The following is a 13576-nucleotide window of genomic DNA, read 5'->3' as shown; positions in this document are numbered from 1 at the left end:
TATTTAATATTGAAATATCTTTTAAATACTAAAGTCTCCAGGGCTTTTTCAAAGATCTTTCACTTTTGAGAGATTTATTGACTTGTAAAGGATGTGATAAAATTTACATAATGTTTCCTCAGTATCCACAAATCACTTTGTCTAATGCAACCTAGAATATTCAGTAGTTGTTTCTGAGATGGAAGCTCCTATCACTGTTCAATATTAGGTACACCTTAACAGCACTTCAGTAGATATTTAATATATAAGGGCATCTGGGTGAAACTAAGGTCAATCAGGATGAAACATACTGACTGCTGGTGTGATAGTTTTTGAAATGTATAAAAGAGGTTTAGTGGAATCACTGAACTGAATACTGAAAACTGTATACTTGAAAACATCTCATACCTCAATTCAGTAATCTTACTTCACCAAATTTTTTTTCCCATTCTTTCAGTTTCATTTCATTAAATTAGCATTCATTAAACAGTACAGCAAACTGGGAGGTAAATAGGGGTTTTTTTCTGTTTACCTTTTTTTTTAAATGAAAGTCTTACTTTGCCTTACCTTTCAGATTTTAGAAAGTCTTGATTTAGTTGACAGCTCAGCTCTAGCAACAAGAAAAATTGAAATTGTGTCGTACTCTTTATTCTGTATCAGTAGGTTTTATTATTTATGTCTCACTAAATATTCTTTCCTCCTTCAGCTGGACTAGATATTGGTCCCATGTCTGATGATCCTTCTTCTCTGCCTCAGCCAAATGTCAACCAGAGTTCACGGCCATTGAGTGAAGAACAGTTAGATGGAATCCTCAGCCCAGAACTAGACAAAATGGTCACAGATGGTAATTTGTTTATCCTTCATCTTGGTCTTCTAGAAAACTTAAGTAGACACCTTCTTTCTTTTCTTTTCAAATTACTACCGGTGTAGGGTAGCCTGCCTGTTTGCATTTGGTTACAGAATTAGTTTTATTGCATTTTTTGATGATTGTTCATTCTGTGTTATTTTTACTTTGCCCAGGTGCTATTCTTGGCAAATTGTACAAAATTCCAGGTATGTATTGTGATCTTTGTTGTCTTTTGTAAAGCGTGGTTCACGAACAAGGCCAGCCAACTCATGCATAGCATTTTTGCAGAACTAGGAGGGAAGGATGTTGAAGACTTGTTCACGGCTGTATTGAGTCCAGCGACCACGCAGCCGGCTCCTTTGCCACAGCCTCCACCTCCGCCACAGCTTATGTCTTTGCACACTCAGGGTATGTTTCTTTGTTAATTTAAGAAATGGCAGCCCGGTCAAGGGAGTTGTGCATCTTCTAAGTACAGATAGGAAAGTAGGATGAGCCTTATTCTCTGCCTTTGCTAATTATAGAATATTATGGAATGCGCATGTAAATATGGCTAATACAAAGGATAGACAAGAACAGAAAGGAAAGACAATTATTTTACATTTTTATGACATTAGGGAGCTATTACTTGAGGTGACGCTTTCACATTCTGGAAATTAGTCTGTAATAAAGTGTGCGCTCTCTTTTGATATTACTCTCTTGTCACCTCTGAGTACTTTCTGCAGGGTAAAGAAAGACTGTATGAGAGTGATTTGCTGAGTGTTAATTTCCTTTAAGAGTTCAGCTTAACGTGTTGGTTAGTCCTATTCAAATAACAGAGAGAGGAGACTAAATAATTTTGAAATATAGCTGGAAGATTATCCTTGATTCTCTTTCTACTAAAATTTCCACGAGCAGTGTGTATCATGAGTTGATAGAGCACATTGTTGCCTTCACATTGGACGTGAGGAGTAGAGTGTGAGTTTATTTGTTGTTGTTACGAGTAGAGTGTGTTTAGGAGTATGCATAAGCATAATTAAATGCACACTTTTCTCACGAGACATTACCTCTGGTCAGTTTTCCCTGAGCTCATGTAAAGAGGGCCCATTCTGTTATACCAGTAGTATTGATTTCACCAGTTCTTTAAAAAATAAAAATAAAAAAAAAATAAGGGGCGGGGGGGGAGGGAGAAGAAGAAAAAAAGATTGGTGTCCTAGTTGGATGGATTTCCATAATAATGAAAGATATCAAAAAGCCCTAGACAGGAGAGAGTTTAAAAGCAAATAATGAGGTGATTTGAAACAAAAGATAATAGAGATATCATTGCCTGTTTCCCATTTATTTGGGTACTTGCAGATAACTTCAGCATTTGAGCTCTGTAAGATTAACTTTCTCCCTCTGGGAACTGCCACGATTACTTAAGTTTTAGCTTTATAATTTGGTTCAGTTATGGTGTAATGATCTACATATTTCTATGAGATAAACACTTCAGTAATGGGGAAGCTTGTATCGAGTTTCAGCAATTACAAATAAAATGAACGCTCTCTCTTTTCGTATAGACGTGTGATTTTGCAGCACACATCAGAGGCCTGACTCTCCAGCCTGTTTCTTTGCCAGGTCTTCATGGTTACCGTGTACCATCTATTTACCGGCTATCATAAAGCATATCCTCTTCAATTCTAATTGTTATTTTCATCTAAACAAAACCTACCTAGTGAATGTAACCTATGTGTCAGAAAACAGTCACCTAAAGCATGAGAGAATGGTAGTGTTTTCCTACAAATGCATCAAATTCCTGAACTACTTTTATGCTTTTAGGAAAATGTTGGGAACACAATTAAAATCTTACTTAAGTGATAGAGATTCAGAGGTCAGTGTTAATTCTGTGTAGGAACATCTGCAAAGACCATCTGCTGGAGTAGATCTGCCTGTGCCACGTTTGCCTAATATTTTAATCAAACAAATAAAAATTTCTGCCTCAATATTGCTAGGCTGGACATGTAATTACAATGCGGATGCTCATTTGACTAGATTTATCTGTTTCATTGGTTACAGATTATGGCTTTAGTAGATAATGAGGCTGGCTTTGGTGCATTGCTGTCTCAGAAGAGGAAATTTTTAATTCAGGTGGTTAATGATAATTCTGCAAGGACTGAGAGCAACCATCTCCATGCTTGTTGCTTGGCAGCATAGATTTTTTTTTTTTTTCTTTGTGTAGCACTGGATCTGGATATAACAAATGTTACAGACCAATAATCTTTAAAAATGCACCTCAATATAAAGTGTTGTACCATGGTGGTAGCATAGCCTAGTGGGAAGCTTTTGAGACTCCCATTGAAAGAACTTAATTGCCAGACAAGAAAAGATTCTGCACAGGGATGTGATGAAGTAGCAAAGAGTCCCTTAAATTTGTAGAGAAGCAAAGTAAATTGGTTTCAAGTCGTATCCAAAAATTTAAGGTTAGTACTGTAAAATTTTAAAGCAGTTAGTTTATTGTTAGATGAAAGAGATTCCTATCTATATCTCAAAAGCACTCATCCTTTAAAACAATAATTTAAACTTTTTCTTTCTAGGAGAGAATGCATTTTCAAGAGTACCACTAATGAATGGTCTGATTGGTCCTAACCCCCATCTCCCTCATACAGCTTTGACTCCTGGAGGTGGACTAGGCACTTTCTCTCCCATTACGCAGCAACCATATACTGATGCGAGGTAAGTCAAGCTGGGGAGTCAAAAATATCCATTGTTTAGCATTTATCACTTGGGGGTTGTTGTTGTTATTAATGTTGTGGTGGTGTTAGTATTTTAAATATTTAGCTCTTGACAGCCAATGCAAAAACTTCTGTGTTCTTACAGCCTGCTGACTACTGAATTAGCAAGCATAATAATTATTTTGCTGATAGGTTTCTCTCAATATGCAAAAACAATCTATAAAACGGAGCTCTTCTCTGATTTGTCAGGGATAAGAATCCAGCGTTCAATCCAATGGTAAGCGATCCAAACAGTTCATGGGCACCATCAGCGCCACCTTTGGAAGGTGAAGGCGATACCATGTCCAATGCTCAAAGAAGCACTCTGAAGTGGGAAAAAGAAGAAGCACTGGGTGAAATGGCAACAGTAGCGCCTGTTCTCTACACGAATATCAACTTCCCTAACCTAAAGGAAGAATTCCCAGGTGAGTGAGTGATTTACTTAATGGATTCAAATGTTCTGTAGCAAGTTAGGCATCTTTATTTGAAAGAGTTAATGTAAAACAGACTTACCACAGTCTTAATATATTAACTCTTTTTTGATTGCAGACTGGGCTACAAGAGTGAAGCAGATTGCTAAACTGTGGAGAAAAGCAAGCTCACAGGAAAGGGCTCCGTATGTGGTAAGAACAACTACCACCTGCATTCCCATACTTTCAGAGAAAATACACTTCATCTATAGGATTGCCATGAGATTTTTAAAATACATTAAGTTCTAGAGTTACTGGAAGTTCACTGTATGTAAGAATGCCTTTGTAATTTAACTGCACACCCCAAATACGTTTACCTATTTTCTTTGCTTTTCAGCCTTGAAATAAACTATACTGATGTTGTTGTACGATCCAAAGGCTTCAGCTGAGAACACTTACAGTTCCCACTGCTTCTTTGCTACGTTTGATTCATGCTTCAGGTCTCATTTGCTCTGTCTCTTTCTGCACAGGATCTCACCAGCTACTTCCCAAGGATAGTAACAAAACATGATGTGACCACCACCTTCATTTTCCCCTCTTACCATTTTCTTTTCCCCTTTAAGGATGCTGAAGTTTTTCACCTGTTGAACTAACCGTTCCAGAGGCCTGAATACCCACGTTCTGCTTTCCCCTTTTTCCTTTACACTTGTGGTCTTGCCTTACTGGTTCCCTTAACTACTTACTCTCTTCTCTCTCTACTCTTGCAGTGCAAACATATTTTGACATCTTCCGTGTTGTGGGGAGCATGAGGGACTATGATTTTTCTCTCTAAATCGTTCTCCTTCTTCACATCTGAGTCAGTAGAGCACACACTTTAGTCGTAGCTGTCTTGGCCATTGATTCCATTCTGTAGAACTTCTCTGACCCGACTTGGGACCCGTGTGCGCAGTTGAAGTTCTTCTTGTTGAAGACTGACCACATGCACATCTCGGAACCAGTATTACTTTCGTTCTTTTTGGACTGCACAGCCGTTATTGGCAAACTTTCTTCAATATTGGCAGACTTTTCTTTACTTTCCTGTTATTCTTTCCTGGTACTTATCTTTCTGCGCAACCAACAGCAATTGGATGATCATTTTCCTTCTCAGTTTGTAGATTTCTGTGAATTTCTAGGTTTTGTCTTCAGTCTCCTTCTCTTCTCCCTACGTTTTTCTAATCGAGTCTCATTAGCCAAAAATTTGACTCCCGTATACGTAGGTAACTCAGAGCTTAACAATACCAACATCATCTACTGTCTAAATTCAGAATTCCCATTACCTCTCGGACAACTTTAGGAGAATAAATTATTAACCCGAATTCAGGATGGGAAGAGGAGACTCAAACTACAGAGCTCCTGATCGCTCTGAAGCCCTTCCCACTTGATACGATCCCTCCTATTGTTTTCTTTTTATCATCGAGGCAGCATCATTATTCTGCTTATTATTCAGTCCCCTGTAACTTGACTCACCAACTGAATATGGTGCTAATTATGTGTAGTGTTTACAAGATGCTGTCTACTTTAATGAGTGTTTTTTTTATCTAGGCATTTATCACTTCACAATTATTTCAGTTACTGAATTTATCTCTTTCACTGCTCTTAACAAATAATAGTCCTATTTTCCTGATGGGTGTCCAAAAAGTAGCTGCAAAAATTATCTCCCTCTTGTTTGGGAGGGTTGGAGGGCACACACATGTACTCACACAAGTATAAACATAGTGAGAAGCAGTTAGGTCCTCACAGAAATTGCACTCCATATACTCTTACCATTCAGCTGTTGCCCGCGTGCCTAGCATTTTGCACACAAGAAGCTGCTGCAGTACTTGCCTTGAGGAGCTTTCACTCTAGGGGAATGAGTAAAGGCTTCCTTAGAAAAGAAATTCAGAAGAGATTTCTTATGCTTTCACTGTTGATTTTTTTACTTTCCCTAGTATGTGTAATCACATGACTTTAAGGGGGGGAATGACATCAATTCTTGTGCTGCTGAGAAACTGCTGCTCTCATCCGTATCACTGTTTGTGTTTGTTTTATGGGAAGGGGACATTAAACCTTTTCTGCTAGGCAGCCCCCATTTGAGAACTGCAAATAAAATTACGAAAAAGCAGATGTGAGGATTTGATTCGGAAAAGGAACCACATCCCATTTTGGTGGCAAAATAGACTCTTTGAAGCTTCCATTAGATGTTTTAAAGTGTCATTGTTGCTTTTAAATGCCTCACTGAAGAGGAATTGCTGTTGTTCGGTCCAATTTTTCTTGATCCCTAAGCCCATATTCTATGCTTGTACTGCTAACTTAACACAGACTGAAATCTATAGAGGCTATTTAATGGAGTAGGCTGTATTTTTCTTGTCATTGAAGTTCTCCACGTTAGTGGCCTTTATCGATCCAAACATCATCAGCCATCTTTTTGTCTTCCCATTTCAGACCACAGCAAGATGTGATTTGAAAGGTAAACTGGAGGATTCAAGCTTTCTTGGCACAGTACAGTACCTGAGCAGAGACTCCTAATACCCCTGCTAATAACTCCTTAGTTTTTTCTGTGTACTTTAAACACAGCCTTTCTATAGAGATGAAGTCTTTTCAGTTTGGAGTTCCCTGCAGAGGTGCATTAACTTGTTTTTTTACCAGCGTGTGTATGATTAAATCAAGCTGCATGAATAATTTGGTTGTAGATTTTGTAGGAATTAAAGATGCAGTGCTTAGCACTTACCAAAAGAAAGCAAGGCACACTACATGTTTTTATCTTTTCCCAGCAAAAAGCCAGAGATAATAGAGCTGCTTTGCGCATCAATAAAGTACAGATGTCAAATGACTCCATGAAAAGGCAACAGCAACAGGATAGCATTGATCCTAGCTCTCGTATTGACTCTGACCTCTTTAAAGATCCATTAAAACAGAGGGAATCGGAACATGAGCAGGAATGGAAATTCAGACAGGTGTGTTGCATTTAGAGTATTTCTTTTTTTTTTTTTTATTGCTGCTTTTTATTGCATTGTTGGAGTCTTTTTTCTATTGTAATAAAACCAAACTTAATCTTTGTGGAAGAGTATAGATTCAGGTGTTCTACATAGGACAAACGTAGACGCTATTGGAAGAATTGGAAGAAAAGCTTATTGCAAACATTAGAAAACTTTGTCTTAAAACTTTGATTCTGAACACCTACCTATTACAGAAATGCATTGTTCTTTCTCTGTATGACCAACTATTGCAGCAGTTTATATACTGTGTATTGCAATAACCTTGTCCTGCAGACTCCATTGCTTTTAATTAGACTGGTACATATATGGATCTCTCAGAGATCCATCAGTGCTGCATTTGTCAGTGCTTTCTTCTTCAGAATATAAGTTTGGGAAGCAGTGCTGCTCTTCAGGCAATCTGGGAAATGCTTTTCTTCCCAGGCAGAGCGTGTACGTCAAGTTAATTTAGCTTTGCAAATAGACATGCCCTCTGATCCTGTTGCGTTTAAGATTTGGAATTATTCTTAGCTGGTCTTTAATGTGTCCTAAAATTGTAATTATTAATTCATTTTCAGTCATCAGAAAGACGGTATCCCTTAGACTTAAAAGTGTAACCTTTTTCCTCATAATTTTAAAACAGCAAATGCGTCAAAAAAGTAAGCAGCAAGCCAAAATAGAAGCCACACAGAAACTTGAACAAGTGAAAAATGAGCAGCAGCAACAGCAGCAGCAACAGCAGCAGCAGCAGCAGCAGTTTGGTTCACAACAGCTTCTGAACCAGTCCGGGTCAGACACACCCAGCAGTGGGATACAGAGCCCCTTAACACCTCAGACAGGCAATGGAAATATGTCTCCTGCACAACAGACATTCCATAAAGATCTATTTACAAAACAGCAGCTACCTACTACACCGACTTCAGCATCCTCAGATGATGTATTCCTAAAACCACAAGCCCCACCCCCTACTCCATCCCGAATCCCGGTGCACGATTCACTCTCTCAATCTCAGACTCCTCAGACGTCATCACAACAGATGTTTTCTCCAGGTTCCACAAACACAAGACCTCCTTCTCCAATGGATCCGTATGCTAAAATGGTGGGAACACCTAGACCAGCACCTGTTAACCAAAACTTTGTTAGAAGAAGTAGCATTGCACCATTAGACACCTGTGCACCACAGTCATCTGTATCTAGGCCCATTCAGGTAACTGAACCATCAGGCAGCAGGCCTTCACCAGTCAGAGATTCCTGCTCTTCATCTCCAGGTAGCAGCGATCCCTATGCAAAGCCACCGGACACGCCCAGACCTGTCATGGCATCAGATCAGTTCTCCAAACCATTGGGGGTCCCAAGATCACCTGTAGTTATAGAACAGTCAGGGAAAGGTCCTTTACCAGCTGGAAACAGTGATCCATTTACTAAGCCAGCCCCTAGAACTGATACGTTTCAGAGACAGAGAGTGACTTCTGCTGATGCATATGCACGTCCACCATTGACTCCTACCCCTGTTGATGGTAGTCCTGGACCCTTTAAAACTCCTATGCGCCCGCCTCAGTCCCCACAAGATCCTTATGGATCAATGCCAGCCACACCACGGCGGGTTGCTGTTGATCCATATGAAAGGCCTGCTTTGACACCAAGGCCAGTGGATAACTTTTCCCATAATCAGTCTAATGATCCATATAACCAGCCTCCTCTTACTCCCCATCCTGCAATAAAGGAGACTTTCGCTCATCCACCCAGGATAATGCGACAGCAGAGTGATTCTTTCCCTCAATCTGGGCCCATTTCAAGGCCAGCTTCTCAGGACCCTTACTCCCAACCTCCAGGTACTCCCCGGCCAGTTGCTGATCCTTACGCCCAACCTCCAGGAACTCCTCGACCAACTACAGTTGACCCGTACATGCAGCAGCCACCAACACCAAGACCTGCTCAGCCAGCAGATTTATTCGTTCAGTCCTCAGCAAATCAGAGACATTCTGATCCGTACGCCCAACCTCCTGGAACGCCACGGCCAGTTCTGAATGATCCTTATTCTCAGCAACCAGCAACTCCAAGGCCAGGAGTCCCAGAGAGTTTTAACAGACCTGCAGTGACAAGACCGGGACTAGTACCAAATAGAGATCCTTTCCTGCAGACACCACAGAACAGGCTGCAAGGCACTTTTGTCAGGCCGTCAGACCCGTGTTCTCAAACTCCTAGACCAGCAGGACCTGCAATAACAGATTCATTTAGCCATGGTCCAGCTGCTCCAGCACGTGACCCTTATGATCAGCCACCACTGACTCCAAGACCTCAGCCAGAATCTTTTGGAACCGGGCAACTAGCCCATGACACTGCTGAACAACCACGGCCTGGATCTGAGGGCAACTTCAGCGCATCTGCAAATTCTCCAATGAGTTCTCAAGCACAACAGTTTCCCAAAGTTTCGCAAGTTCCTGGCCCAGCACCCACTACGGGAGTAACAGATACACAGAATACCATGAACATGTCTCAAGCAGATACTGAGAAATTAAGACAGGTGAGCATAATGTTTAATAACGGTAGTCTTAAAATTCCAAAAGCAAAAGAATTTCCTGAGGCCTTTTTATATATTTGAAGTTGCTTGGCACTAAACATAGCTGAGAATTATCTCCATTCACTCAGTATGTTCATTTGATTCTCCAGGGTAGAGCCAGAATACATAGAGTATAAAAAGTCAGTAATGCCTATGGAGTTTGGACAAGATCCAAAAGGAAGTGAGGGCCATTGCTGAAGCCATTGAAAATGTAGATGCTTGGTCTGCTATAGCTCTTTCATCTGCAGTGTGAGAGAAAGAGAAACACCTTGAAAGGGTAATTAATTCTGTCCTGTAATAGAGGACATGTAGAACAGGTTGTCAGTGACAACCACTCAGTGACTTGTTCCCCAACTGAAAAAGAGAGAGTAAGCAACGATCTTAAATGAGAAGTCTGACTATTTAGGTGACTAACATGCTGAGGTGAATCCTGCCGCTGGTCATTGATGTTCTGGAGCCACAATCACTCCTGGCTTTTATCGGTGAATATTTGACAGAAAGCTCTTACTGAGACATAGAATTACACTGTACTTGGGAAAGCTGCTCAGTCTTCTGCCTCAAAGGAGCCATGGGAAGTGTATTTAGCACAAACATCCATAGCATTTATCAAACAGAGTCAGAGTACGTTCTGCAACTGCCGTTTAAAACTATTGCCAAATTTTCTTCAGAGGACCTCCAATCACGTTTCTCCCTCAGAATACACATTTTCACGTGGTAAAAGGGCTTCTTATTGTTGGAACAGAAAAACTGAAAGAGTGCTGCTTGTGAGTTAATTAGTATAATAGGTCCACCTCATACACTTTTAATAAGTAGTCTGGAGATAAAGTTGTGTTATCAGCATTTTGCACCATCTCATCCTTCTTTTAACTTCTGAGGTGATTGTGGTGCTTTATAATGTTTTTCTGCAGTGAGTGGAGAAGATTTTTTTTTTTTTTCCTCCAAAAGGCTTTAACCAGTGGAGTGTAACACTTGAAAGTATGTCAGTTGCAGTACCAAGCACAACGATTTTATTCTTTTTTTTAAACAGCGCCAGAAATTACGTGAAATTATTCTACAGCAGCAACAGCAGAAGAAGAATGCAGTTCGTCAGGAAAAGGCCTTACAGGATCCAGCAGCTTCTCCCCATGGAACTCCTCTTCAGCACTGGCAGCAAGACAATTTAAATCAAATTTTTAACCGCCCTCCTCCTCCATATCCTGGGAATATTAGGTCCTCTGGTGTCCCTCCAGGTGGGCCAAGGTTCACAGTATTCCCAAAAGATCAACGTGGACCATTTCCTGTTGATGGGCAGTTCAATAGACCCCAGTTTCCAGGCGATATGAGTGCCGTGGGGATGAGACCTCATGGTCTTAGGTAAGCTCTTTGATCTCTTAAAAATGGGATATTGCAATAGTAGTTCTCAACTTATTAGATTTATTAGATAACGAATTTTTTGATGAAAAATCACCTGTGCGGTTTACAGTAGCTGGTAATTTTACTGAAATCCTATGCGCAGTGAGCTAAGTATTCCTGTAAGCTTCTGTAACATTAGAATGTATGTTTTACATTGAGTTTTTTATGCCTTTTACTGAGAATTGTTCAAAAATAAAAATGGAGAAAGTGCAATACTTGCAGAAATGTAGATGAGATGCAAGATCTTGTCACCTGTTGTTTTTGGACGTTTATTTAAAAAAATTGAAGTCTGACTCTGGCTTTGATGCCTTCGCGTTGAATAAATGTAATTTTTTGTTCTCACTTATAAAGAAGATGTGATCAAACTGTGACTTCCATCTGTGCCATTTTTAGAATGAATCTGTGATGTAAAATGAATACCAATACTGGTATATTCTGTAGTCTTGAGAATTATTCTTTTCAACATTTTGGATTGTGTGTGTTTACAAATCACTGAAAACAAAGTTATTTTAGACTTACTGAGTTGAATTAAAATGTAGTTTGTTTATTAAGGTAATTCTTACTGTCACAGAATTTTCTGTCCGTTATTATTAGAATTGAAAACAAGTTGTTTGTTAAACATGATCAAAATAATTATGTTATTCTAGTCATAAAGCTCCTTTAAATATAAGCATAATTAGTCAAACTATTTAAATATTTTAATGAATGTATCATTTAAAGCATTTTGGCGAATTGTCATGTAGTAAATATACCAGATTAGGCAATCCTGAGAAAAAAGATAATTTAGTCTTTGATACTTTGTTTTAGATTTGGGTTTCCGGGAGGTGGCCATGGTCCACCATCAGGTCAAGAACGTTTCCTTGGTCCTCAGCAGCCAATGCAACGCCCTGGAGTTCCACCGCAGCTGAGAAGATCTTTGTCTGTTGATATGCCAAGACCAACAAACAATCCACAAATAAATAATACACCCGGGATCCCTCAGCATTTTCCTCCACAGGGAATTCAGGTTCAGCAGCACAATATATTGGGTCAGGCATTTATTGAGTTACGTCACAGAGCTCCTGATGGCAGGCCGAGACTTCCTTTTAATCCTTCTGCTACAAATGTTATGGATGCGACAGCATCTCATCAGCGACATGCCGGGTTTATACCCAGGCAGGAGTTTCCAGGCCCAAGGCAGGCAGAACCACTGAGACATAGTTCTCAAGGTATGTCTAGCCAGTTGCAGATGTCTACAAGTTTGGAGCATATGTCACAGTCCCAGCAAGATCAAATCAGTCCTGACAACCCACCTGCACTTGTAATACGTTCTCTGAGTCATCCACCAGTTGCTGATGCTTTCCCAGGACCGTCGTTGCCTACATCTGCACCAAGCGAAGAATCTGCAAATTTACAGATTCCCAGCCAGCCAACGGATGGTCTAGAAGAAAAGCTTGATCCTGATGATCCTGCTGTAAAAGATTTAGATGTGAAAGACCTTGATGGGGTTGAAGTCAAGGATTTAGACGATGAGGATCTGGAAAACTTGAACCTAGACACAGAGGATGGAAAAGGAGATGAATTAGATACCTTAGACAATTTGGAAACGAATGATCCTCACCTTGATGACCTTCTAAGATCAGGAGAATTTGATATAATTGCATACACAGACCCAGAACTTGATCTGGGGGATAAGAAAGGAATGTTTAATGAAGAACTAGATCTTGGTGTCCCCATTGATGACAAGTTAGATATCCAGGGCAAGACAGAAGAACCCAAACAGAAAGAACAAGGTGATAGAATTGTTGCCCCTTCTGAGACTCTGTCCCCACAGAAGAAATCAGCTACAGAAAGTGAAATTAAAACAGAAGTACTTTCTCCAAACACTCACGAGGAGAAGAAGAGTGAAAATGAAAAAAGTGATGGAAATGCTGAATCTGCAAGTACTCAACAGGCTGCTGAAGTGGAGTTAAAGGATGGAGAAAAGGCTTCTGTGCAGCCTGCAAACCCAGAATTCCCTGACAAAACTACTGTTGTTCCTAATCAGGAAACAACTGTGCCTAGTTCGGATGCTCAGGGGTCTGCTCCACTGCCTGTTCAAGGAGCAGCAAGTTCCTGCAGTATTTCGGGATCCACACCAGTCCTCTCAAGTTTGCTAGCTAACGAAAGCTCAGATAACGCTGAGGCAAGGACAATAGGATCTCCGTCTCAATCTTTGCCAGAAACGCAAATGAACCATTCGTCAGGTATTCAACAAACACTAATGACACCTGGTGGACAGATCTTGGAAAACACTTTAAATACAAATTTGGCCATGGTTCCGCGAATAAACCATAATTTTTCTCAAGGGTCACCAAATCCGGGATTTATGCAGGGTCAGTCAGCTAATCATAACTTTGGGCCAGGACAAACTTCTAATCAAACTATGGCTGTAGCAAACCGTCCTGGTCCTAGTGGCATATCTGGCCCGCAACAGATAATGCTCCCTCAGCCATTAGCTCAGCAACAAAATCGAGAGAGACCACTCCTGCTAGAGGAGCAGCCGCTCCTTCTGCAGGATCTTTTGGATCAAGAAAGGCAAGAGCAGCAGCAGCAGCGACAGATGCAAGCCATGATTCGCCAACGTTCGGAGCCGTTTTTCCCCAATATTGGTATGTAGGTGATCTGTTTGTGTGCGTGATGGTTAATTGTTT

General features: G+C 40.4%; 1 protein-coding gene across 31 annotated transcripts in view; it reads left to right on the top strand.

Annotated features, from left to right (window-relative positions):
* Nucleotides 1–13576, top strand: part of KMT2C (lysine methyltransferase 2C) — a 207594-nt gene that overhangs the window by 164931 nt on the left and 29087 nt on the right. For 30 of the 31 annotated variants that reach the window (XR_011139519.1, XM_068934237.1, XM_068934226.1 and 27 more), the window contains 10 exons: nucleotides 686–823; nucleotides 1000–1032; nucleotides 1115–1234; nucleotides 3376–3514; nucleotides 3763–3977; nucleotides 4102–4175; nucleotides 6752–6934; nucleotides 7596–9476; nucleotides 10540–10865; nucleotides 11712–13534. Coding sequence is in view for 30 of the 31 variants with exons in the window: in XM_068934237.1 (XP_068790338.1) it covers nucleotides 686–823; nucleotides 1000–1032; nucleotides 1115–1234; nucleotides 3376–3514; nucleotides 3763–3977; nucleotides 4102–4175; nucleotides 6752–6934; nucleotides 7596–9476; nucleotides 10540–10865; nucleotides 11712–13534 (4932 nt within the window). In the remaining variant the exon portion in view is untranslated. The remainder of the gene's footprint in view (nucleotides 1–685; nucleotides 824–999; nucleotides 1033–1114; nucleotides 1235–3375; nucleotides 3515–3762; nucleotides 3978–4101; nucleotides 4176–6751; nucleotides 6935–7595; nucleotides 9477–10539; nucleotides 10866–11711; nucleotides 13535–13576) is intronic. The other variant, XM_068934235.1, reaches the window with a different exon arrangement.

The sequence above is a fragment of the Struthio camelus genome, chromosome 2 (assembly GCF_040807025.1).
Source record: "Struthio camelus isolate bStrCam1 chromosome 2, bStrCam1.hap1, whole genome shotgun sequence".
In the NCBI taxonomy this organism is placed as follows: Eukaryota; Metazoa; Chordata; class Aves; order Struthioniformes; family Struthionidae; genus Struthio; species Struthio camelus.
The sequence above is the reverse complement of the archived record's forward strand: the minus strand, read 5'-3'. Positions and strand labels throughout refer to the sequence as shown.